The sequence below is a fragment of the Moschus berezovskii genome, chromosome 9 (genome assembly GCF_049115385.1).
Source record: "Moschus berezovskii isolate FMDL1 chromosome 9, NW_MosBer_1.0, whole genome shotgun sequence".
Classification (NCBI taxonomy): Eukaryota; Metazoa; Chordata; class Mammalia; order Artiodactyla; family Moschidae; genus Moschus; species Moschus berezovskii.
The window spans coordinates 94,755,657-94,783,126 of NC_142468.1; the positions used below are offsets into that span (position 1 = coordinate 94,755,657).

General features: G+C 39.4%; 1 protein-coding gene across 6 annotated transcripts in view; it reads left to right on the forward strand.

Annotated features, from left to right (window-relative positions):
* The first annotated feature begins 3,804 nt into the window (after positions 1-3,804).
* BBS4 (Bardet-Biedl syndrome 4) overlaps positions 3,805-27,470 on the forward strand; it is a 54,018-nt gene continuing 30,352 nt past the window's right edge. The window contains exons 1-2 of one of the 6 annotated variants that reach the window (XM_055437360.2): positions 3,805-4,636; positions 14,003-14,054. Coding sequence is in view for 1 of the 6 variants with exons in the window: in XM_055437359.2 (XP_055293334.1) it covers positions 4,613-4,636; positions 14,003-14,054 (76 nt within the window). In the remaining 5 variants the exon portion in view is untranslated. Of the gene's footprint in view, positions 4,637-14,002; positions 14,055-20,350; positions 20,380-27,470 lie in introns of those variants that run through there. The other 5 variants (XM_055437359.2, XM_088839969.1, XM_088839970.1 and 2 more) reach the window with 5 other exon arrangements.

Consider the following 27,470-nt stretch of genomic DNA (forward strand, 5'->3'; position numbering starts at 1 on the left):
CTGCCACTCTGTACTGCATGCCAGATCCTAGTTCTCCAACCAGAGATCAAACCTATATCTCCTGTGTTGGAAGTACGGAGTCCTAACCACTGGACTACTAGGGAGATACTGGGAATGGGCATGTTTAAAATGCTTCAAGAAGCTCCTGGAGCTTCAGATTACTTCAGGGTGTTCCCCGTGCTGAAGTTGGTGGTATGGGTTTGCGGAAGACTGAATACTGCAAGAGGTATGAGGTGCTGGAGAGTTGCCTGGTAGGTAGTGTCAGAACAAAGTTGGTTTGTAGACCCGACCAGAGTGGGAATGACATATTGAAGTATGTAAAATGTAGAAACTCAATTGCAACTCCTATACATATATTGGGGATGTTAAAAAGTTACTGATACCTGATTCTTCCCTTGCCTTATCAACTCTCTCATGAGAAAAAAAAAGATGAATTCCATTTTGTTTGTAATGCCTTACCCATCCATCTGACTTGAATGATCCTGGTAAACAAGATTACATCCAAGGAGGTTTTCTAAGGGAAATGAAGACTTTCGTGTTACATAAGCATTATCAATGTGATTCTGGGATCGTCCCTTGAAAATGTTACATGTTTTGAAATTTTTCTAATTATCTATCTAATTGGCACATTAGATTTAGGTATTGACATTTGAGAAACCAGCATTCTTATGAAAAAGGCCCTTGGACAGAAAGTGCTCTTTCTTCTAATCTCTGGGGTTGAAGGAGAGATTCTTAAACATGTAATAATGACTTCTTGCTTAATAACAAAGACACACAAAAAAAGTTATTTATTTCTCACAGGGCCCCTTTCAGGGCGATTTTATATATTGGGAAGTATGTTTATGGGTTTTCCACCAACATCTTCTTCCCTGAGGCTCCCCATGTCAGTAACTGTGCTGTGCACTCCACTGCTTTGAAAGTTAGAAATGCAGTCATCTTTCTGAGACATCTGTATCCCTTTCCCTGATTTCCCCATATCCAGTTCTACACCGTAGGAAATTGGTTTTACCTTGTAAAATTCTTCAGAATACATTCACCTTTTCTCCATTTCTTTTTCCCATCACTCCAGTCTAGGTGAACTGTTTTCTTTTGCAGTATCCTTTAGTCACTTCTAGATTATCAATTCTTGTTCTCTCAATTCATTGTTCACTCATTAGCTAATATAAACTCATTAAACATTCATTCTGACTATATCTCTCCTTGCTCAAAACTCTAGTGCCTTCCCAATGCCCTTAGAATGAAACCCCTCACATGGCCACTGTGGATCTGCACCACTAGTCTCACCTGTTGTTCAGTCGCTGAGTAGCTCATGACTAAGTTGTGTCCAGCTCTTTGTGACCCCATGGACTGCAGCATGGCAGACTCCTCTGTCCTCCACTGTTTCCCAGAGTTTGCTTAAATTCATGTCCATTAAGTTGGTGATGCTATCTAACCATCTCATCCTCTGCTGACCCCTTCTCCTTTTGCCTTCAATCTTTCTCAGCATCAGGGTCTTTCCCAATGACTTGGCTCTTTGTATCAGGTGGCCAAAGTATATTGTCACCCTACTTGTTTAACTTATATGCATAATCTCAGTTCAGTGCAGCTATATGCATAATACATCAGGTGAAATGCCAGGCTGGATGAATCACAAGCTGGGATCATGGTTGCTGGGAGAACTATCAACAACCTCATATATGTAGATGATACCACTCTAATGGCAGAAAGTGAAGAGGATCTAAAAAGCCTCTTGATGCAGGTGAAAGAGGAGAGTAAAAAAAGCTGTCTTGAAATCAACATTCAAAAAACTTAAGATCATGGCATCCAGTCCCATTTCTTCATGGCAAATAAAAGTGGAAAAAGTGGAAGCAGTGACAGATTTTTTTCTTGGACTCCAAAATCACTGTGGAGGTGACTGCAGCCATGAAATTAGGCCTTTGCTACCTCTTCACCAATTGGAACCAACTCCTCCCCCGTCCTCTTTCCATCTGTGCTGGTCTTCCTGTGCTACCAACTGGCCAAGCTTCTTCCATCCTCAGGGCCTTTGCACAAGCTTTTCTTTTGCCTTAGAATTCTTCCCCGTCCTACCCACTTCCTCATCCCTCTTCCCCAAGTTAATGCCTTATCCTTTAGGTTTCATTTTAAACATATCTTACCCAGGGAAACTTCCCTGTCTAAACAAGTCTACAATGGATCTCCCTGTTATTTGCTTTCACTGTTTCTCCTCAGCGTTTATCCCAATTCTAATTATACAGTTATGTTGCAGTTTTATGTTTTTTTTTACTTTTTTTTTTCTTTTTTATCTTTTGGTTGCACTGCACTGCTCCACTACACATGGGATCTCAATTCCTCAACCAGGCATTGAACCTGTGTCCCATGCGTTGGCAGCGCAGTCTTAACTACTGGACCATGACGGAAGTCCCTTATGTTGTTTCTTTAATTTTCTCTATTATTGGAATAACCATTTCATATAAAATTTAAATTGTAACAGGGTATAAAGTCTCTTCCCTTCCCTGTCTCTCTGCTACCGATTTCTCCTCCTTACAAGTACTTAGTTTTAGCATTTTGAATATCCTTTCAGAGATATTTTGAGTATATAAGCAATGATGTACATAATATTCCTCTTTATTTTTGCCTTCTCTTTTATTAACACAGATCTTATGTACATTTTTCCACACTTTGTTTTTATCTGTTACTAATATTTGTGGCAATCTTTTATATCACTATGTAAATAGTTTATTTTTCATGTACCATATGGTATGGGCACATCATAATTTCTTTAACCTCAATTGTTAGGCATTTAGGTTGTTTTCATGCTTTGGTTATTACAAACAATGCTGCATTGAATAACTTTGTATTTAAGGCCATTTCCCACATTTATACCTATAGTATATATTCCTAGAATTAAAGAAATTAAAGGTCATGTGCATTTTTAATTTGGGAAATAATTCCCAAACTGCTGTCAATGGAGGCTGTAACAATTCACATTCTCTCTAGCCACAGAGGAAGAATGCATGTTTACTCATAATTCAGTGAAAATTTTGTTCTCTGCCAATGTAAGAGGTAGAAAGTATCTCTTGGAACCTTTAATTTGCATGTTTTCTCTTCCTCGCAAAGTTATATTTTCATATGTTTAAGACGCATTTGTATTTCTTCTTTAGTGAACTGTTTCTTCATAAACTTTGCTTATGTTATTATTTAATGTGTGACTTCCTCACTACGCTCTAAGGCAGGGGTCCCCAACCTCTGGGATCTAATGTCTGATAATCTATGGTACAGCTGATGTAGTAATTGAAGTACACAATAAATGTAATGCTCTTGAATCATCCCCAAAACATCCCCCCTACACTGGTTGTGTGAAAAAAACTGTCTTCCATGAAACAGATCCCTGGTGTCAAAAAGGTTGGAGACTAGTGCTCTAAGGTCAGGGATCTCCTGTATTTTGCTCATCACATAGCTCTTGGTACTGGAGTGAATGAAGCTCAAGGAAATGGCTCATGTTAAGCATCAGTCAAATTTAGAACTCATGTTTGACTCCACAGCCCACGTATTTTCACAATCACCCCGTGGAAAGACGAAGCGTTTAATTCACCACACCAGGGGCTAGAAAGGTTTGGGAAGCCAGGACGGTGGCAGAATGGTGAACAAATGCTACCTACGGTAGCAGTCAGTTTTCAGACCTGTTTTACCATCAAGCAGGACCGCACACCTACCGTCGGATCTTTATTTACTCCGAGGCCAGATTTCTGCCTTTCTTAAGAAATCTAATTTTTAAGTTTCCGATCAATACAAGACTGCATTCAAATACAGCCCACCGGCAGGATTTGCAACCTCGGAGAAGGCAATGGCAAGCCACTCCAGTACTCTTGCCTAGAAAATCCCATGGATGGAGCAGCTTGGTAGGCTGCAGTCCGTGGGGTCGCTAAGGGTCGGACACGACTGAGCGACTTAACTTTCACTTTTCACTTTCACATATTGGAGAAGGAAATGGCAACCCACTCCAGTGTTCTTGCCTGGAGAATCCCAGGGAAGGGGGAGCCTGGTGGGCTTCCGTCTATGGGGTCACACAGAGTCGGACACGACTGAAGCGAGTTAGCAGCAGCAGCAGCAGCGTAAAAGAAGTGGGAGGCTGATGAGGCGGGTAATACCTTAGCTGGATAAAGACAGCCAAGAAATCTACGAATTTTTATGTAAGGCGAAAATGAGGTTCTCAGCCGAAGGGTCTGTAGGATCTGGGCTTGGGAGCCGGGACTCCCAGAAGGCGGCTTGAAATAAACGCTGGGTGGCGTCAAAGCTGGGCGGGGCCAAGTGGCTGTATCCAGCGCTGTCGGGGGGTTTCTCAAGGAACTTTCACACGAGGGCGTAGGGCGGTAGGGACTGGCCGGGACGAAGGCGACGTCTGGCTGCGTATTCCCTCACCGGCTCCTTTAGAACTAAATGGACCGCACGAAAGCGCTCCACCCGTATCGACATTGTAGAAGATCCTCAACCTCCCAGGCAAACCCTTCAGCTCGGCGATCTACTTCTTTCCCTGTTCAGGCCTCTCCCCTCTTCCCCAGTCTTACGAGTTCCGTTTGCCTGGTAGTCTGGGAAACCGGCAACTTCCGGCCTCGCAGCAGTGGGCGGAGCTAAGATGGCTGAAGAGAAGCTGTCTACGGTGAGCTTAGAGATTCTGTTTCGTGTGGGCCTCCGGCCGGGGTTGCGGTTGGGCAGGGTCGGGCCGGGAGGAGCAGAGCGGAGAGGCGGGTCGGCGGGTGGCCTGCGTCCCACGGAGCGGCCGCTGGAGAAATGCGGGGCTGGGCCGGAACACCTCGGGTCGGGCGGGGTGACGCGGTCGGGTTCCGGGGAACTGCTCGGCCTGGGTCCCGACTGAGATCTTTCCAGCTCTGGGCCTGTGCTAGGACTGGGGTTGCTCTTGGGGTGCTCCGGAGAGAGAAGGGAGGTTTTCATCAGAAAAGGCTTTTCTGCTCGCCCCATGCTTTCTGTCTTACGAGGTTAGGAAAGGAAGCACGGTCACCTGTGCAGAGACAGTTTCTGTTAATTCTGGATTAGGCAGTGAGACAGATCCTGAAGGCTTTCCTCTGCGTGTGGGTCGGGACCTGAGTTAAGCGTTCATTAAATTCCACAGGACTGCTAATACAGAATAACTCAGTTGAGTTCAGGATGACCCCGTAGTAGTTACTTTGGAGGCGTAAATTCACAATTGGCTCTAATTTGTATAGAATTCCAAGTGTGAAGCTTTGTTTCCCTTGTTTTAATGTTAAATTTCCAAGCGTGTTCTGCGGATTTGTTAAAATGACTTACTTGTTGTTGTTGTTTTAGTGGCTAAGTCGTGTCGAACTTTTTTGCGACCCCACTCGGAATTTATTGCCCTTAAAAAAAAATAAGTCTTTGACAGACTGTTTTATACCTTAGTTTTGGCTGCTGAGGAGCACGGCCGGTAATACCTGTCGGGGGTCTGTTTGTTTTCTAGTCTGTCTTCAGAGAAACCAAATTATTTTAGTATAATGAGAAAACTCTGTATACAGAGCATGAGGCCCAAAGCAATTTATTAAGCTACGAATTAAAAACAAAATTAAAAGCGTTATTAATGTTCTTAGAATTTAGACATTGAAAACATAAGATACTTAAGCTGCATAATCTTAAATGTAAGGTATAAAGGACAAGATGACATTGCTGCAAATAGAGCTTATTCTTCAGTGCTCATTGCAGGTGTAGGTAGGTATTCGTGAACAGAATATGAGTATGATAGCAGAATTGTCCTATATTTTTGAATCCCTGGTAGTGTATTAAAGAGAATGGTTTATTTTGATATGATTTAGCACTTTGGCTGCAAGTTAATCATTTTCATTATTATCAAATTAATAACTCATCTTTCAGGTTAGGGCTGAATGGAAATTTGAGTTTCTATCCTTTTTGAAAGTTATGTGGTGTCTTGTAATAGAATTAAAAGGACCTAGCCATGCCACTCCACCTGTATCATATTGAAATAAAGCAAACCATAAGCAGCTGGTCCACTGGTATTTCTTGCAGTACTGTTTATAGTGGCAAAAAGCTGGGAACAGAGTGAATTCCCATCAGGAGGGTAATGGATGACTTCTGATATTCCCATACTGAGGAATATAATGCAGCCGTTAAAAAGAATGTCCGAACTATATATGTTGATGTGGAGGGATTTCTGTGGTGAACATTTAAGTAAAAACTAGTTGTGGAGTGGGGTGTTAAAGGAAATTCAGAGTAAATTTTAAAGATTATATTGGGTTTATTCAGTGATATAGCATCCAGTTTAGGAGACAGAAAGGAGCTCTGAGGAGCTGTACAAAAATACTTTCATAGGCAAAAGGGAGCAGGAACAAGGAAGTTATAGACGAAAAGAGGGTTGGTTATGGCAAGGTGACTTTCCTTCAGGGGATGGCAGAGGTCTATCAGTTATAGTATATAACTAGTGCTGATCAGAGGACTCCTGATTGGTGTAAAATTCCATATCTGGGAGCGCTAAAACTAAGTTTTGATTTGGTGACTTGGGGCTTAGCAAACAAACATGACTCCATGTTGGGCCTGTTGTTAACAGGGATATATTGTGTGATGTTAATTTTATGATGCAAAGGAGAAACATGTAGATCTGTAGATAACGTGTTTATAGAGGAGAGAAGACAAAAAGACTTAAAATTCAGAATTTTGAACACATTTGTAAGGAAAAATCTAAGAATTCTGCAGCAAAGACCTTGAGGCTAGAAGTCATCCTGGCAAAATGAAGTATAACTAGTAATATGCTACCGAAACTACTGAGGATTGTTACTTGTTTCTTAGGAGAACTGGGGACTGATATTTCTGTCTTATTTAAGAATACATAATAGTTTAGAGAGCTTAACGAAACAAGTGAATAATTCTGGTTTCCTTGCTTTATACTTAAAGACATTTTTCAGTTCAGTTCAGTCGCTCAGTCGTGTCCGACTCTTTGCGACCCCATGAATCACAGCACGCCAGGCCTCCCTGTCCATCACCAACTCCCGGAGTTCACTCAAACTCATGTCCATTGAGTCGGTGATGCCATCCAGCCATCTCATTCTCTGTCGTCCTCGTCTCCTCCTGCCCCCAATCCCTCCCAGCTTCAGACTCTTTTCCAGTGAGGCAACTCATCGCATGAGGTGGCCAAAGTATTGGAGTTTCAGCTTTAGCATCAGTCCTTCCAATGAACACCCAGGATTGATCTCCTTTAGAATGGACTGGTTGGATCTCCTTGCAGTCCAAGGGACTTGGAGATTCTTGAAGTCAAGAATCTTTTCCAGCACTATATAACTCCCTAATTCCTGTTTTTTGGTGGGGTTTTTTTTTTTTTTTTGGTGTATTTGTGTAAATACCCATCATTCTTTCTGTAAATTACAAGATTACACGTTTCAGAGCAGAAAGCAAGAATTACTACTTGCTACTACTTGCTCAAATATAGTGCCTAACATATATCAAGTGATGGCATATATCATCTAATATGAATGTTAGATGAATAAATGATCATATAACTACTTAAAGATGAAGAAAGAACCAAAAAAAAGTAAGGATCTTACTATACATATCTCCCAGTTATGAATGAGATTGAGTGGGCTAAGAGAATCCTTTGTATTGCACAGTGTCCTGGAAGATCTTCTGAAAAAGAGACTCCTCAAAAAATTGTAATTTATTTTAATTCTACTTTGTGCAGAAAGAAGCACCGCTGACTCATGAAAGTGCTTTCTGACCATTTAAGACTCTCTAAAACTCCAATACTTTGGCCACCTCATGCGACGAGTTGACTCACTGGAAAAGACTCTGATGCTGGGAGGGATTGGAGACAGGAGGAGACGGGGACGACAGAGAATGAGATGGCTGGATGGCATCACCAACTTGATGGACAAGAGTTTGAGTGAACTCCGCGAGTTGGTGATGGACAGGGAGGCCTGGCGTGCTGTGTTTCATGGGGTTGCAAAGAGTTGGACACGACTGAGTGACTGAACTGAATTGATATGTTCCCCAAAGTTAAAAAAGTCCCAGTTAGATAAAAAAAATTTTGGTTTCTTTAGCCAGCTTTGTTGAGGTATAATACACATACCATAAAATTTACCTATTTTAAGTGTACAGTTTGGTCAGTTTTAGTAAATTTAAATAGTTGCACACCTGCCACTACCATTCACTTACGTCCATCACTCCAGAAAGTTCCCTTAAGACCTGACTACAGGTATACTCTTAATGCCAGCACGTGGCTAATCTGCTTTCTGTCTGCACAGTTTTGCTTTTCTACAATTTCGTGTAATTGAATCACAGCCACTCCAGTACTCTTGCCTAGAAAATCCCATGGATGGAGGAGCCTGGTTGGCTGCAGTCCCTGGGGTCGCTAAGGGTCGGACACGACTGAGAGACTTCACTTTCACTTTTCACTTTCACACATTGGAGAAGGAAATGCAACCCACTCCAGTGTTCTTGCCTGGAGAATCCCAGGGACGGGGGAGCCTGGTGGGCTTCCGTCTGTGGGGTCATACAGAGTCGGACACGACTGAAGTGACTTAGCAGCAGCAGCAGCAGCATGTATTTTGAGATTCATTCATATTGTATGTAACAGTAAAACTTTGTAACTTTTTATTTCTAAGCAGAATTGATAGATATTTAGATTGTTTCCTATTTTTGGCTATTTGAATAATGTCACTATGATTATTGGCGTACAAATTTTTGCATGCCTGTGTTTTCATTTCTCTAGGAGAGTAATTGCTATGTTATATGGTAAGCTTATGCTTTAAAAAGAAACAAAACTTAAAACTGTTTCCTTAAGTGGCTAAACTATACTATTTAACACTTCTATGAGCAGTGTATGAGAAATTCAGTTTTTTCACATCCTTGTTAACACTTGGTATTGTCAACCTTTTTGAATTTAGCTCATCTAGTGGATGAGACTTCCCTGGTGGCTCAGACGGTAAAGCGTCTGCCTACAATGTGGGAGACCTGGGTTCAATCCCAGGGTCGGGAAGATCCTCTGGAGAAGGAAATGGCAACCCACTCCAGTACTCTTGTCTGGAAAATCCCATGGATGGAAGAGCCTGGTAGGCTACAGTCCGTGGGGTCGCAAAGAGTCGGACACGACTGAGTGACTTCACCTCACCTAGTGGATGTGTAGTAGTGGTTACTGTGATTTTAATTTGTATTTCCCTAATGAATAATGGTATTGAGTACTTTTTTATGTGCTTATTCATCCATATCTTTTATAAGTGTCTCTACAAGTCTTTTGCCCATTTTATTTTATTTTTTCTTTTTTTTTTTAATTTATTTTATTGGAGGCAAATTCAGTTCAGTTCAGTCGCTCAGTCGTGTCCGACTCTCCGCGACCCCATGAATCACAGCACGCCAGGCCTCCCTGTCCATCACCAACTCCCGAAAAAATGGGTTGTTTTGTTTATTAGTTAAGATTTCTGTGTCTGTTCTATCAAGATAATAAAATAGCTAAAAGAATAAATTATAAATTCTTTTTTATTTTGAGGTTTTTTAATTTTTTGGTTGTTATGAAAGAATAAAAGGTTATTAAAAGTTTTAAAGAGCAGTGTTGATCTTTGAACACCATGGAGATTAGGGGCACTTATTCTCTGCACAGTTGAAAATCTAAGTCTAATTTACAGTGGCCCTGTCTGTCCCTAGTTCCCTTGCATCTGTGGACTTAACCAGTCTTGGGATATGTTTGTATTTTTACTACTGACATATACTCAATATTTTTACTGTATTCAATATATAAAATATTAAGTATTTAATATATAAATTATACACACATTTAAATATTTAATTTTTTTGTTTATTAATAATTTTTATTGGAGTATATTTAATAAACAGTGATTTGTTAGTTTCATGTGTACAGCAAAATGAATCAGTTATACTTGTATTCACTCTTTTTTTGGATTCTTTCCCCATATAGGTCATTACTGAGTATTAAGTTGAGTTTCCTGTACAGTAGGTCTTTTTGTAAAAAAATTTTTAAATTTTAATTGGAGGCTAATTACTTTACATTATTGTGTTGGTTTTGCCGTACATTGACATGAATCCGCCCCGGATGTACATGTGTTCCCCATCCTGAACCCCCCTCCCACCTCCCTCCCCGTATCATCCCTCTGGGTCATCCCAGCGCACCAGCCCCGAGCATTAAATTTAATATTTTTACTGTTGAAAAAAATCTGTGTGTAAGTGGACCCTCAGAATTCAAACCCATGTTGTTTAAATGTCAACTCTATAATGAAAACTTGTACTCATACTTCACATGTTAAGAAATGAGTCATTAAAAACAAACTTACCTAAATGTCTCTTTCCTGCTGCATTTTCCTCTTTTTTTAATCAGAAATGATCTTGTTCCTTAATTTTATGTTATTTGGTTTTCATTATAGCTTTTATCATACTTAATATCCTTAAACAATATATTGATTTTTTAAAAATATTAATGTTTTTTTCATTTTTTAAAGCTATGAGGTATCTTATAGGGAAATGCTACAATTTGTCCATTCTACTAGAGATTTGGGTTATTTCTGATTTTTTTCCACCTTTATTGAGGTATAATTGACAAAATTGTTACATATTTATAATATACACGTGATGATTTTATATGTATATATATATACACACACAATGAAAAGATTCTCATCATTGAGTTAGTTAACACACCCATCACCTGTTTTGTGTATGAGGATAGTTAAATTCTATTCTCTTGGCAAATTTCAGTTATTCAGTACAGTGTTATTAAATATAGTCACCATGTTATACATTAGATCCTTAGACCATATTCATTCTATAACACCTGGCAAGCACTTTTTTACTTTCTGTTTCCGTGAGTTCAATTCTGCCCCCCCACTTCTGGTTTTTAATTAAAAGGAAAAAAAAAAAGAATGCTGCTGTGAACAGGGCCAGGACTAGGGTAAGGCAACTGAAGTACTAAGGGTGCAAAATTTATTAGTATCTCAGATCTGGCTATGAACACTTTTATATATGTCTCCTGATGTAAGAGTTTCCCCCAGAGTGTTCCTAGAAATGGATTGATTGCTGGTTTATGGGTTGCATAAACTTTAACTTTATAGCTTATGGGAACTTTTGAGATGATTGTAGCTTTTTATGCTTCTACCACCAGTTCCCATTGCTCACACCCTTGTTATAGTTACAGCTTTAAATTTTGTCGACATGGTGGATATGAAATCTTCAGTTCAGTTCAGTTCAGTCGCTCAGTCCTGTCCGACTCTTTGTGACCCCATGAATCACAGCACGCCAGGCCTCCCTGTCCATCACCAACTCCCGGAGTTCACTCAAACTCATGTCCATCGAGTCGGTGATGCCATCCAGCCATCTCATTCTCTGTCATCCCCTTCTCCTCCCAACCTTTCCCAGCATCAGAGTCTTTTCCAGTGAGTCAACTCGTCGCATGAGGTGGCCAAAATGATAGTAATTTACATTTCTCTGATTAGTAACTAGTATTGTTGGTTGTCTCCATTTCCTTTTCTCTGTAATGCCTAGTTCTTGTGTTTTGTTTAATTTTCTACCTCAATATTTGTTTTTCTTACTGACTTGTAATACTTACAGTTACTGGCTGTTACTTGACTTTTTTGGCTTTGTTTTGTATTGCATATAGCTTCCCTCAGTCTTCAGTCTTTACCTCCTTTTTGGAACAGAAGTTATTATTTTTTGTCTGTGCTGAGCAGCTCAAGAGGTCTTATTTAGTTCCCTGACCGGGGCTGAACCTGAGGCCACAGCACTGAAAGCACCAAGTCCTAACCACTGGACTTCCTGAGAAGTCCCCAAAAGTTATTAATTGCAATGTAGTTGAATGTTTATGTCTTTTCTTAATTGGTTTGTGCTTTTGTATCTTGTTGAAAACTTCCCTACCCTATGTATTTTTTTAAAGGCTTTAAAATTTGCCCTTTCTGTATTAGTTTTCAATCTATTTTAATTTGTTTTTGTTTCCCTGATGAAGCTTTTTTCTTGAAGTCTGTTTTGTCTAAATGTTAATATTACTACTTTTCCTTTTTGCTTCTGTATTTCTGGTGTATCTGTTCTCCCTTTTAGTTTTCCTTTGCCCTTTCGTTTTAGATGTTTCTTTATACAAATAGCATATATCTAGATAAAAAAAAAACAAACCATTCTGGCAATCTGTCTTTTAACTAGAGAATTTCATTTTTTTCTCCTTCTATTCTGACTTTCATCTTCCATTCTGACTTTCATCTTCCTTAAGAGAGTACTCAGATTTTTAAAATAATACATATTTAACTTAAAGTTCATACTTAAACCTGAATAATACAGGGATCATCAAATGTTTTATTACCCATTGCTTTCTGCCAGTTATGCCATTGTTCAGTTTTTTAGTTTTTGTATTTCTCAGTTCAGCGCCACAAATTACACTTTTTGTTTTAAGTGGATGCTTATACTTCCATATTTTACCAGTTCCTTAAGTTGTTCTACTCCTTGCTTCTGAGATTATTTTCGTTTTTCCTAATGTATGTTCATTAAAAATTTATTTAGGAATTATAAAAACTCAATTTTTGTCTGAAAGACTTTTAAATTTTGCCATTGTTCTTGAATGTTAGTTTTGCTTGGTGTAAGAGTTCAGATTGGGAGTTGACAAACTGTTTTTTAAGGGGCCAGTTGTAAATATTTTGAGCTTCATAGGCCATATATTCTCTGTCACAAGTAAGTCAATTATGCACTGATAGTGGCGATCATTCATAGGTAATATGTAAACATGTGAGTGTAACTGTTCTGAAAGCATTTTGGTTGTAGACACTGAAGTTTGAATTTTGTATAATTTTCATGTGTTCTAAAATATTACAAAAATTTTTAATATGAAAAATGTAAAAATCATTCTTAGCTTGCAGGCCATATAAGCATAGACTGGATTTGACCTGTGAGCCATAGTTTGCTGATCTGATGTCTAGGTTAATATTCACTTTACTTAGTACTTTACTCTTGGGTAACGTACTAATTCTAATTATTCTTAGAATGTCAATGATCTTATCTTCTGTTTTTAATTGTTGAGAAGTCACCCATCAGTCTAATTGTTGTTTTGTTGCAGATAATCTGGTGATATGTTTTTTCCTTTGGCTGGTTTTAAGAACTTATTGTCACTGTCAAGGTCCTATGATGTATCTAAGTGTGGATTTATTTTCATTTAACTTGGTTAGAATTGGTTGAGCATCCAGAATCTAAAGATTAGTATGTCTCATTGCTTCTGGAAATTTTCAGCCATTATTTTTGCTTATGTACAACATGCATGCATGCTAAGTTGTTTCAGTCATGTCCGACTCTGTGCGACCCTCTGGACTGCAGCCTGCCAGGCTCCTCTGTCCATGGGATTCTACAGGCAAGAATACTGGAGTGGGTGGCCATGTCCTCCTGCAGGGATTCTTCCTGACCCAGATTGAGCCTGCATCTCTTACTTATACCCTGCATTGGCAGGCAGGTTCTTTACCACTAGTGCCACCTGGGAAGCTTCTTATACACAACATGGGAGGCAGAATAAAAAAAAAATTCACTTGAAGATTTTCTGCCAAGTTAAGGTATAGAATAGTGTGTCTATGATATTAAATAACGGCTCTTTAAAAATACTCCATCCTAGAATTAAGTGCTAGACCATCTCTGTGTAGATGACCTTATAAGCTTCCTCTTATCAAAATTGTCACTTTTTTCGTTTGGGTGCAAGGCAGTATAGCATTAAGTGTAATACTAATATGTTTTATAATACTAATATGTCTAAGAACTTAGCACATTTATTTGTATACTTTATATCATACATTACAGTTCTATATAATAAAGGCACATTGTAAGTATATATAATAAATATGCATTATGCATTATTAATAGTTGGGACAGCAAAAGTACAACTTGACATTTGGTTTTTAAACCATATTCAAAATAATTCTTTGAACTTTTATGCAGTTAATAGATTACTTGCATGATTGGAGAGCTGATGGTTTTTATTTGAATGCTTCTTTAAACTAGCAAGATTTATGGTGGTACTTTAACATAGGCTTCTTCATTTCAGAAAACGCAGCTTCCTGTGTCTGCTGAATCTCAAAAACCCCGGCTGAAAGAAGGTCTGTATATAATTTCATTGCGTCTGTATATTTGCACAGATTTCTCTTGTTTTATTGATTCTTCTATTCTGCCATATCTAACTTTCATTTTGTGAAGTTGTTAGATATTAGGGGATTGATTTTACCTAAAAGTATGTTTAAATGGGGTTTTATTTTAATCTATAAATGTGTACTAACTTTCTACTTGTGGAAAAACCGCTATATAGTTCCTATAGTACAAATCAGAACTCAAATAATCTCATGTATATGTGTGTTGAATAAGTGTGAGGTTTTATAAAGTCTGGGAAAACTAACTTGTTGAGGACTCTGCGCTTTCACTGCTGGGGGCCCAGGTTAGATCCCTGATCTGGGAAGTAAGATGCTGTGAGATGCAGCAAAAAATAATTAACTAATAAAATCCAATAGAGGGACGTGTTATATAGAGGAATAAGGTTTCTTCATTTGTTAACCTAGGAAGTCGTAGGGTTTGCATCAAGTTTGTCAGTGACTATACTGGATGTTCTTCCATGTTCACCCAGTTCTAAAGGACTGGGTGTCTTATCTACTTCCTAGGCATTAGAAAATAGCTGAACTTTTTGTTTAGCAGGAGGGACCATCTGTTTTATTGTTTATTCATTTATTTATTATCTGCTAGATGAGGAAACATGGAAGGGGTGTGAGTTGCCCAGGGTCTTATGTGTTGCTCGTTTGCATACCTGAGTTTTAGTCACCAGGCTATATGCCGTTTTGCAGCATGCGTTCTCCTATTGTTTGCTAAGTTTTGATTTTGTTAATAAAGTGTTTACTTAGGGCATTTCTGTTTCTATTATTCTTTGAAATTATAATACAAGTTGTTTGAAAATATTAACTTTCAGGAATTTATTTTCAAAGTTGTTTTTTTTTTTAGGAAAACAGCTTTCACTGAAAGAACAGTACATCTACAATGTAGATTATTTATGAAATATAGATGAATTCTGCCAATGTCTAACATCATTGCTAGTTTTTTTTAAATATTTGTATGTATTTATTTGGCTGCACTGGGTCTTAGTTGTGGCATGCAGGATCTGTAGTTCTGGCAGGTGGGATCCAGTTCCCTGACCAGGGATCAAAGGGCCCCTGCATTTGGGAGCAAGGAGTCTTAGCCACTGGACCACCTGGGAAGTCCCCATTGCTAATATTTTAAACACCATTTCTGGACATGAGAATCTTCTTGCTGTGATATCTGTTCATTGAATCAGTAGGGTGATTTGGGACTTGTGGGTATTGTAATCATCTTTCCAGTATTCTTTCCAGACTTCCTCCAGGGTCATGCCGTGTGGTTCAGCTGACTTCCAGTCCAGGAAAATTGTAATTAGTATACACCAATCAAGAATTGGCCCATGCCCAATTCAGTCTAAGGAGATAAAAAGTTTATAGTTATTGGAAAAGGGACATATCTGACAAGTATGCTATAAAATTAAGCAGTGCCATAGTGCCCTTTCCAATGAGTTCTTCCTCCCTTCCCCGCTGCAGAGCAACCACTTTCTGGTTTCTGGTATTAAGGTTTAGTTTTTCCTGTTCTTGAACCCCTCATACATGTGAGTACTTAGCAGGTTCCAAGACCAGTGATAGGTATTTGGAATGCACAGATAAATAGGGCATGGATTCTGCACTCTGGGAATTGACAGTCTTCAGGGCACAGGGAATATAAGCAAATAATTAAAATGCAGTGTGTATTCCCTAGGTCCATCCTTCTGAAGGTTAAACATTTCCAGTTTCAGCTCTTTCCATGTGAGAGTTTAGAACTCTTGCCATTATTGCTTTGGCTCTATAGTGAAATTTGTTGGCTATCTTGGAAGTAGAGTGTTTAGGACTAAATAGAATATTCCAGGTATGATGTGAACAGGGCCAAGTGAAGTGTCTGGAAGATAAAATCTGTTGATTTGGATCTGTCTGTTTTTTTTAATTTTTATTTTTATTGGAGGCTAATTATTTTACAATATTGGTTGGTTTTGCCATACATTGACATGAATTCCCCCCGGGTGTACATGAGTTCCCCCTCCTGAACCCCCCTCCCACCTCCCTCCTCCCCTTATCCTCCCTCTGGGTCATCCCTGCATACCAGCCCCGAGCATCCTGTAACATGCATCGACCCTGAACTGGCGATTCGTTTCACATATGATAATATATATGTTTCAATGCCATTCTCCCAGTGGATCTGTCTGTTAATCAGCTAAGGTTGTTTTGCCTTTGGGCAACCGTTTTACACATTTGCAATACCATTGTATTGCACAGTGTCAGGGGTGTGATTCATACATAAATATAGTTCAGTTCAGTTCATTCACTCAGTCGTGTCTGACTCTTTGCAGCCCCATGAACTGCTGCACGCCTGGCCTCCCTGTCCATCACCAACTCCCGGAGTCCACCCAAACCCATGTCCATTGAGTCGGTGATGCCATCCAGCCATCTCACCCTCTGTTGTCCACTTCTCCTCCTGCCTTCAATCTTTCCCAGCATCAGGGTCTTTTCCAATGAGTCAGCTCTTCGAATCAGGTGGCCAGAGTATTGGCATTTCAGCTTCAACATCAGTCCTTTCAATGAACTCCCAGGACTGATCTCCTTTAGAATGGACTGGTTGGATCGCCTTGCAGTCCAGGGGACTCTCGAGAGTCTTCTCCAACACCACAGTTCAAAACCATCAATTCTTTGGCACTGAGCTTTCTTTATAGTCCAACTCTTACATTCATACATGACTACTGGAAAAACCATAGCCTTGACTAGATGAACCTTTGTTGGCAAAGTGATGTCTCTGCTTTTTAATATGCTATCTAGGTTGGTCATAACTTTCCTTCCAAGAAGTTAGCATCTTTTAATTTCTAATGAGAAAATCAGCATAAGCTTATAGAAATTTGGAAAACATAGGGAAGTATAAAGAAAGCAGGAAAAAATCAGCCCCAGGGATTAGTGAACTTTGACAAATTAAAAATCAAGGTAGTATTTTGAACAGAAAGCTTCCATATTTCACTGTGCAATCCTTAGATGTCTCACAGTTGGCCAGCAGGCACATGTAAAGATGCTCCTAATTACTAATTATTAGAGAAATGCAAATCAAAACTATGAGGTACTGCCTCACACTGATCAGTCTTCATCATTAAAAAGCCTCCAAATAGTAAATCCTGGAAAGACTGTGGAGAAAAGAGAGTCCTCTTACACTGTTGGTGGGAATGTAAATTGATGCAGCCACTATGGAAAACAGTATGGAGGTTCCTCAAAAAACTAAAAACAGAGATGCCATATAATCAAGCAGCTCCATTCCTGACCGTATACCTAGACAAAACTCTTAATTCAAAAAGATACATGCTTCCCTGTGTTCATAGCAGCACTATTTACCAAGCCAAGACATGTAATGAACCTAAATGTTATCGACAGATGACTAAATAAAGATGTTGTGTGTACATATATATATGTGTACACACACACAGAAAATTACCAACCATTAAAAAGAATGAGATAATACGGCAACATGGGTGGACCTAGAGATTGTCATACTAAACGAAGTAAGTCAGGAAGAGAAAGACTAACACCATATGATATCATACATGTGAAATCTAATAAACTGTGGAAAATTCTGAAAGAGATGGGAATACCAGACCACCTGACCTGCCTCTTGAGAAACCTGTATGCAGGTCAGGAAGCAACAGTTAGAACTGGACATGGAACAACAGACTGGTTCCAAATAGGAAAAGGAGTGCGTCAAGGCTGTATATTGTCACCTTGCTTATTTAACTTATATGCAGAGTACATCATGAGGAACGCTGGGCTGGAAGAAGCACAAGCTGGAATCAAAATTGCTGGGAGAAATATCAATAACCTCAGATATGCAGATGACACCACCCTTATGGCAGAAAGTGAAGAGGAACTCAAAAGCCTCTTGATGAAAGTGAAAGAGGAGAGTGAAAAGGTTGGCTTGAAGCTCAACATTCAGAAAACAAAAATCATGGCATCTGGTCCCATCACTTCATGGGAAATAGATGGAAAAACAGTGGAAACAGTGTCAGACTTTATTTTTTTGGGCTCCAAAATCACTGCAGATGCTGATTGCAGCCATGAAATTAAAAGACACTTACTCCTTGGAAGGAAAGTTATGACCAACCTTGATAATATATTAAAAAGCAGAGACATTACTTTGCCAACCAAGGTCCGTCTAGTCAAGGCTGTGGTTTTTCCCGTGGTCATGTATGGATGTGAGAGTTGGACTGTGAAGAAAGCTGATCGCTGAAGAATTGATGCTTTTGAACTGTGGTGTTGGAGAAGACTCTTGAGAGTCCCTTGGACTGCAGGGAGATCCAACCAGTCCATTCTAAGGGAGATCGATCCTGGGTGTTCATTGGAGGGACTGATGCTGAAGCTGAAACTGCAATACTTTGGCCACCTCATGTGACGAGTTGACTCACTGGAAAAGACTCTGATGCTGGGAAAGGTTGGGGGCGGGAGGAGAAGGGGACAACAGAGAATGAGATGGCTGGATGGCATCACCGACTCTGTGGGCATGAGTTTGAGTGAACTCCGGGGGTTGGTGATGGACAGGGAGGCCTGGCGTGCTGTGATTCATGGGGTCGCAGAGTCGGACACGACTGAGCGACTGAACTGAACTGACTGATGAAACAGAAGCGTACTCACAGATAGAGAATAGACTTGTGGTTGCCAAGGGGCAGGGAAGTGAGGGAGGGAAGTATTGGGAGTTTGTAATAAGCAGATGCCAACTGCTATATATAGGATGGATAGACAAGGTTCTACTGTATAGCACAGGGAACTATATTCAGTATACTATGATAAAGGTTTATCATAGTATATTGAAAACCTAGTATTTTGTTGAAATAGTATGTAATAGTATATGAAATAGTATGTACATAGTATATTGAAAATCTAGTATGAACAAAATCATAGTACTTTGTTCAAAATGATGGTAAAGGTTTATCATAGTATATTGATTTAGTTCCCTGTGCTATACAGTAGAACCTTGTCTATCCATCCTATATATAGCAATTTGCATCTGCTAGTTCCAAACTCCAAATACTTCCCTCCCTTACTTCTCTGCCCCTTGGCAACCACAAGTCTGTTCTCGTGTCTGTGAGTACACTTCCCTGGTGGCTCAGCTGGTAAAGAATCCACCTGCAATGTGGGAGACCTGGGTTCAATCCCTGGGTTGGAAAGATTCCCTGGAGAAGGGAATGGCTACCTGCTCTAGTATTCTGACCTGGAGAATTCCATGGACTGTGTAGTCTATGGGGTTGCAGAGTCGGACATAACTGAGCGACTTTCACTAAGGTTTCATATGATAAACCATTATGGAAAAGAATATGAAAAAGAATAGATAGATATAGATAAGTCATTTTGCTGTATAGCAGAAATTAACATTGTAAATCAACTATACTTCAATAAGAGCCTTCCCAGATGGCACAGTGGTAAAGAATCTGCCTGCCAGTGCAGGAGATGCAAGATAAGTGGATTTGATCCCCAGGTCAGGAAGATCCCTTGGAGTAGGAACTGGCAACCCACTCCAGTATTCTTGCCTGGAAAATTCCATGGACAGAGGAGCCTGGTGAGCCACAGTCCATGAGGTTGCAAAGAGTCAGACATGACAGAGCACACACACATACTTCAATAAAATTTTAAAAATCCTTACTTTAATATCTTTTAAATCTCTAGTTTAGATTTTCTCAATCTTGGTACTATTGACGTTTTGGTCAAGATAATTGTTTGTTGGGGGAGCTGCAAGATGGTAACTGCATTCTTCATCTCTACTTAGTAGATGTTAGTAGCACCCAGTTGTGACAACCAGAAATGTCTTCAGATATTGCCAGATGTTCCCTGGGGTACAAAATTGTTCCTTATTGAGAACCACTGCTGTAGTTTTCAGTATGATACTTCAGTAGAAGGTAGACTGTAGGAAGTTGATAAGTTTAACATAGGGACTTCACACATAAGTTGAATTAACAGGCAGAGAGACTTATTTGAACAAGCAGCAGCCATGGCATTTCAACTGAGAAGTTCTGAGTTTGGGTTTGGATGTTGTCTCCCACACCCTTCCCTCCTCAGCTTGAGAGGCTAATATCCTAGCTTGACTCCAGTCCTAAGGGTCATGAGTACCAACTCACTGGAGGGGATAAACAACTTTCTATTTGGGATTGTTGTCTGAATATATTAGGAGTTTTTCAAGAACAAGCAGCTTATTTGGAATTGTTTAAACTACTTGATGGTTCTGAGAAAAAAATATCCTCCATGGGGCTACTTACATCCTCTTCGTTTTCCTCCTGTGATATGACCTCAGATAACTCAGAAAACGTTCTTCTGGCTTTCAGTTGAGGTGAGTTAATTGATTTACTTTGTGGGCTTATTTCTTTCCTTAAAGGAGTCTTCACTGAAAACCTTACCCATTTTGGAGTGGCTGCATAGGCTAGGATGAATTTAATTTACAGTCTGAGACAATCTATTTACTATATGAGAAACTTGGTCTCAGCTTGTGGTTTGCTTTTAAAGTATTTTTTAATAAATGAAGTTTTAAGAAATTGTGGCAAAACATACATAAAATTTGCTTCTTTAATCATTTAAAAGTACAATGCAGTGGCATCTGCGGCATTCACCATGTTGTGCAACCATCACCATCATCTATTTTCAAAACTTTTAGCACCCCAAACAAATTCTCTAACCATTAAATATAAACTCTCCATTTCCCCTCACCTCTAGCCCCTGGTATCCTCTATTCTATTGGGTTGACCAGAAAGTTCCTCTGGTTTTTACATTTTTCATTTTCACCGAGAACTTTATTAAACAACGTATTCACTGTTTTGTTCCACTGTCTTCTGCCATTTTTCAGGCAACTTCATAATTTCATCTTCCCAAAACTTTTTATCTTTTTGAGCAAAGAACTGTTCCAGGTACCTTTTACAGTCTTCCAGGGAGTTGAAATTTTTTCCATTGAGAAACTTCTGTAAAGACTGAAATAAATGGAAATCCAAAGGTGCAATGCCTGGTGAACATGGTGGATGATTCAGAACTTCTCAGCCAAGACATGACAGTTTTTGCTTGGTCATCAAAGAAACATACAGTCTTGCTTTATCCTGATGGAAGATTATGCATTTTCTTGTGATTAATTCTGGAGACTTTTCATCAAGTGCTGCCTTCATTTGGTCTAATTGGGAGCAGTACTTGTTGGAATTCATCATTTGGTTTTCCAGAAGGAGCTTATAAATAGAGGACTCGCTTTCAGTTCCACCATACAACATATCACCTTCTTTGGATGAAGACTGGCCTTTGGTCTGGTTGTTGGTGGTTGATTGCGCTTGCCCCATGATCTCTTCCATTCCACATTATTGTACAGTATCCACTTTTTGTTGCTTGTCACATTCGTTTTAAAAATGGAAAGTTTTCATTATGTTTAAGTAGAGACTCACAAATGGAAACACAGTCAAGAAGGTTTTTCTCACTTAACTCATGGGGAACCCAGGCATCAAAGTGATCAGCATAACCAGGTTGGTGCAAATGACGTTCATTGCTTGACGTGGATATTTAGAGTATGTCAGCTATCTCCTACGTGGTATAGATAGGATTGTTCTCAATGTCTTGATTTGATCACTGCCAACTTCAGTTGTCATATCCAACTGAGCATCATCTATCAAGAAATCTACAGCATGAAACTTTGCGAACCATTTTGACACGTTTGATTTAGTCATAGCATCTTCTTCATACACTGCAGAAACCTTTTTTTTTTTTTGCGTTGTAGTTGTGTTTTTACAACTATTTCTTGAAATAATAAAGCATAATATGCCAACAATGTTGCCTTTTTTCTTTCATCTTTAGTATTTAAGTGGCCACAGAAAAATTCACCAATTTTGATAAATTTTTAAAAAATGCATGCTGATATGACAGTTGTCACAATAGAATCTAACAAAATTGTTTTGAATGACGTTAAAGACAACTAAGTGCAACCAGAGCCATCATTCAGAAAAAACCAAATGAACTTTTCAAGCTAACCCAATACTGTCTCTATGAATTTGCATATTCTCGATATTGCATTCATATATGCAGAATTATGCAACATTTATCCTATTGTTTCTGACTACATTTCACTTAGCATATTTTCAAGATTCATCTGTGTTATAGCATGTTGAACAGATTTCATTACTTTTTAAGGCTAAATAATATTTTGTTGTTTGTACATACAGTAAATATTTTGTATATCCAGTTATCTGTTGATGGACTTATGGGTTGTTTCTGCCTTTTCACTATTATCAGTATCACTGCCATGAATGTTGATGTATGAATAAATATGTTTGAGTACCTGCTTTTTTTCTGTTTTTTCTAGGACTTCAGCTTTTTATTGAATATGTTACATAAGAGATTTAGTCAAAAAGCTCTTGTTGTCGTTGGTCTCCTCTTCTTCTTTCTTTGCCTTCCACTTCTCAACTGGAGAGCAATGGTGGAGGGGCAGGACTTCCTGATAGGGCAGATCCATCAGCCCCCACATTGCAGATGAGGCTTCCCATGTTGACAAGGCTGGAGCCTTTGCAAACTGGCCATGCCAGAAGTGTTCAGCATTTCTGTTAGCTGTTTTAATGAGAACATTGATCTATCCTCTGTGACTGAATGTCACCTCATTGTGGTGTAGGATGAGGCCAGTAGATGAAGATGAAAGTGCCCAGTTAGTGGCTCCCCACCTCACTGCTAGGGCCTCATCGCAATGTGGCCTTGACTTCCTTGGAATCATTTTAGGACCACTGTAGAAAGGGGCTCCCTGCTTTCAGCTCTTTTAGGTATATACTCTGAAGTGGAATTGCTGGCTCCACTTAATGACGTAATTTTGTTTGATTTTTTTGAGGAATAGTGTTAACTTTTAAATAGAAGGTACTGTATACATGTTTTATTTTTCCCCAATGGTAATAAAATCTACAAATTTTAAGTGCCCAGTTTTTTAATTTTGACAAATAACATATGTAGTCATCACCTGCTGCTGCTGCTAAGTCACTTCAGTTGTGTCCGACTCTGTGTGACCCCATAGACGGAAGCCCACCAGGCTCTCCCGTCCCTGGGATTCTCCAGGCAAGAACACTGGAGTGGGTTGCCATTTCCTTCTCCAGTGTGTGAGAGTGAAAAGTGAAAGGTGAAAGTGAACTCGTTCAGTCGTGTCCGACCCTTAGCGACCCCACGGACTGCAGCCTACCAGGCTCCTCCATCCATGGGATTTTCTAGGCAAGAGTCCTGGAGTGGCTTGCCATTACCTTCTCCCAGGACGAGTTAAATATTTTTATCACCCAGAAAGTTTCTTCCAGCCCCTTCCCAATCAGTCCTTCCTTCAGTTCCCTAGAGGGAACCATTGTTCTGATTTCTGTCCCTGAAAGTAAATTTTGTCTGTCTGTGCTTGAACTTCTCGTCATGAAGTCATACAGCAATGCATGTTTTGATGATCAGTTTTTTTTTTTTTTACAGTTCAGTTACAGCTCAGAGTTTTATTTGGCAAGCAAAGGACAGTACACCTTCGAGGTGTGAGAGTGGGCCGACCCCAAAGGAGAGGCCTCAGTCCGTCTTGCTTCCTCTTTTATACATTTTGTCTTCTTCCCGCTGAGCCTGCTCTGTGCAAATTGGGCTAGCCAAGAAGGGGGTGTGTTTGTTTCACCTGAAGTTCTCACTCCAGTCCTCAGATTTTCTTTTGTTCCATTGTTCCATTTTCGGGGACTTTTCCCTTTCTTTGTCTTTTAGCCACCGCCATTTTGGACTCCTTTTTTTGATCAGAAGTTTTAATTTTGGTGCAGGGTGATTTATTAATTATTTTCCTTTATGGTTACTGCTTTTTGTGTCTTGTCTAGGAGGTCATGGCCCTTACCCTCAGACTGAGTTGTGTGCCCCCACCTCTTCTGCATTGGTATTGCAGAAATTAATCTTTTTGGTTGAGGGGCTGTTTAATTTGATTCCTGACACTTTTATTAACATACACCATATATACAGAAGAGTGCATGTTATAATTGTACAGCTTAATACATTTTTACAAAGTGAACATATCCATGTACTCACCATCTTTTTTTAAACATAAAACCAATGTATTTATTTTTAATTCATTGATTATTTTATTTTTGGCTGCACTGGATCTTCATTGCTTTGTGCAGGCTTTTTCTGGTTGAGGGGAGCTGTTCTTCGTTGTGGTGTGTGGGCTTCTTGTTGCAATGATTTCTCTTATTGTGGAGCTCCCGCTCTAGGGCGAGCGGGCTCAATAGTTATAGCACACAGACTTAGTTGCTCCAGCGCATGTGGAATCTTCCTGGACTAGGGATCGAATCTGTGTCCTCTGTATTGCCAGGCGGATTCTTACCCACTGTGCCACCAAGGAAGTCCTTGTACTCACCATCTTGATTAAATTATAGAACATCATCAACATCTCAGAGGCCTCCCTCATACCCCCTACCAGTCATTAACTACTCCTCTCAAAGATGGTTACTTAGGTATTTAACTTCTACCTTGTAGATAGGGTTTTACCTACTTTTGAACTTGATATAAGTGGATGGAATCATTCGGTGTATACGTTTCAGTATCTGACTTCCTTGCTCAAAATTATCATTGTGGTATTCATGTATCTTGTTGCATGCAGTAATGGCTGTTTTTTTCCATGATAACATGGTATTACCCCAGTTTATTCATTTTACTTGGAATGAACATTTGGGATACTTTTAATGTGAGATGTTATGCATAATGCCATCCTTAAAGTGTATGTTTTTTGGGTACACTTATGTACCTAGTAGCAGGATTGCTCGGTCACTGGGAAGGATGTACTTAAGTTCAGTAGATATGAGCAAAGTTTCCAAATACATTTAATATAATCCCCTTTGTGTATGTGTACACTTTGCCATATGCTTAATTATGCATAGAAATTCCTCAGAAAAGAATTCAATTTCTAGCGAGGAGGAAGAATGGACAGAGTCTTTAATATTCTCTCTGTCCTTTCAGTTTTATTTTTACTGTATGTATGTTTTTTTTTTAATTGAAAATCTTGCTACCATAATAGTCACAAGTCCTGTTCTGCTTTTTTTGATAATAGGAAAACTTTGATATTATTATTAATTTTGTGTTGCTAAGTTACTCATTTAACCACACCAAATTTTGTCCCAATTGTAAAGGACTTTCCAGTTGTAAAATGTATAAAATTGAAAAGTTCTTTATAATTGGGACAGAAACTTGGTGTGGTTAAATGAATAATTTGGAGGCCTGGGATATAGCCCTGCCTCTTCCATTAATAAGCTCTTGAATACAGGCAAATCACTTAACCTCTGGAATCTTAATTTCCTTATTTGTGAATAGTCCCAAAATTGTATGACTCACTAGCCTCATGGGAACATTTAGTGGAATAATAAGGGAGAAAACACTTTGCTCTCTCGCTCTCTCTATATATGTATATAAATTAATGTTCATATTATTATAGCTATAAGTAAACCATATAAATATATAAAAATATCATATATAAATATGGGGAACTAAGTTTTGATTTTAGAAAGTAAGATAGTTTAACCTAGGGTATGTAGTAAGGGTTTCCTCAGTGGTGCAGTGGTAAAGAATCCACCCGCAATGCAGAAGATGCAGATTCAATTCCTGGGTTGGGAAGATCCCATGGAGGAGGAAATGGCAAGCCATTCCAGTATTGCCTGTAAAATTCCATGGACAGAAGAGCCTGGAGGATTATAGTCCATGGGATCGAAAAGATTCGGACACAACTAAGCACACATGCACACAGGGTATGTAGTAAAACCATAATCTTTTATATGAACTTTTCCTTTCTTCCTCATCCCATTTTAAGTTCATGAGAGGCAAACCTGTTGGATAGGTAGCAGTTTAATTTTTTTTTTTTAATAAAGCTATCTTCTAGCACGTATCCTTGCGTGACTGCTGAGTCAGTCTAGTTTCTGCCTTCTTCATCATCGTTTTTATTCCTGAGCAGACTTGGTATTTCTGCTGATCTTGGAGCTGTTTGCCCTCAGATCCATTCCTCACCCTTCCCTTCTCTGCTGAGTATTGTGAGGAGCTGACCCTTACGGGCTTCATTCCTTCCTAGGCTCTGGTGTCAGCACAGTTTCTGGCTGGATTAGCAAGTGAGGGGAACTGGCAGGAGATTGGAGGGTGGGAGGAAGGAGAAGACAGGGCTTTCCCTTCTTTCTCTCTGCTTTGGGAAGTTGGAGGAGTAGTGTGGTTTCTGAAGCGTCTCTTGTTGCTTCTGCCAGTCAGGCCATATGCTTTCAGCTTCTTCCAGGTAACCTAAGCCTTAGATACTGGTAGCAATACATTCCCTCCATTTTTCCCTCAGTTCAGAGGTGGTAGTGACTTGTTCCCATGCTAACCTCTGATTTGCATCACTGTTCCCTGTTGGTTCTCATTTCTTCCCTCACCTGTTCGCTGCATTGAAGCCCTTCTGTTTTAAATCCTTAAGTAGTTTTCTGTTTCCTCATTAGGCCCTGTCTGATACAGAGCTCAAATTGATACAACAAAAATGTCTTCCATTTTTCAAGATTTGTTATTTCTTTTGATGTTCCCAGTAATATACTGAGGTAGAAAAGTATTATAGTTCCTATTTTAACATGAGGAAATTAACTTGTTGAATAACCACTTGCAGATTTTTTATAATTTTCTCCAGTGAAAATTATAGGGGCCCAGAGACTTAAATTACTTGTTCTAAGTCCTACAGAAGTCTGTTACTGATTGAAGGTTGGACTTCTACATGTAAAAATCCTATGTGCTACTTGTCTTCTCCTTAACGAGATCTGTTACCAAAGAAGTGTTGATTTATAATGTACTTACCAAAGCCTTAGTCATTTTAGAAAAATTTTTAATTAAAAATTCAAAGCACAATAATTTTCTGCTCAACATCCCAGATGCTGGGAAAGATCGAGGGCAGAAGGAGTGAAGGGCAACAGAGGATGAGATGGTTGGATGGCATCAACTCAATGTACATGAGTTTGAGCAAACTCCCAAGAGATAGTGAAGGACAGGGAATCCTGGTATGCTGCTGTCCATGAGGTCGCAAAGAGTTGGACGCGACTTAGTGACTAAACAACATTTGTATATCCAGGATGCTGTTCACTACCATTAATTTAATGTAGTTTTGAATTTTGGTTATTTTTATGAGAATAAAAGTACAATAGGGCAAATTACAGGGAAGAATTCTTGTGATGTCATGTTTGTTTGGTTATGGAATTGTGTAAGATGTGTCTGGTGCATTCCTAAGAGGAGGAAAGAAAGAGACGTCACAAAAGAGTGGGATGGGGACAGGAGAAGAGAAGGGCAAGGGAGTATTGTTGCCAGGTCACCAGCCTTCCGCCCCCACTGCCTTGGTGATGGTGGAGAGCCATGTGGAAGCTGGGGATTGTGAATCAGGTCTTTTTACAGTCACCTGAAAGGCTTTACCTTGTCTTGATGAAAAAT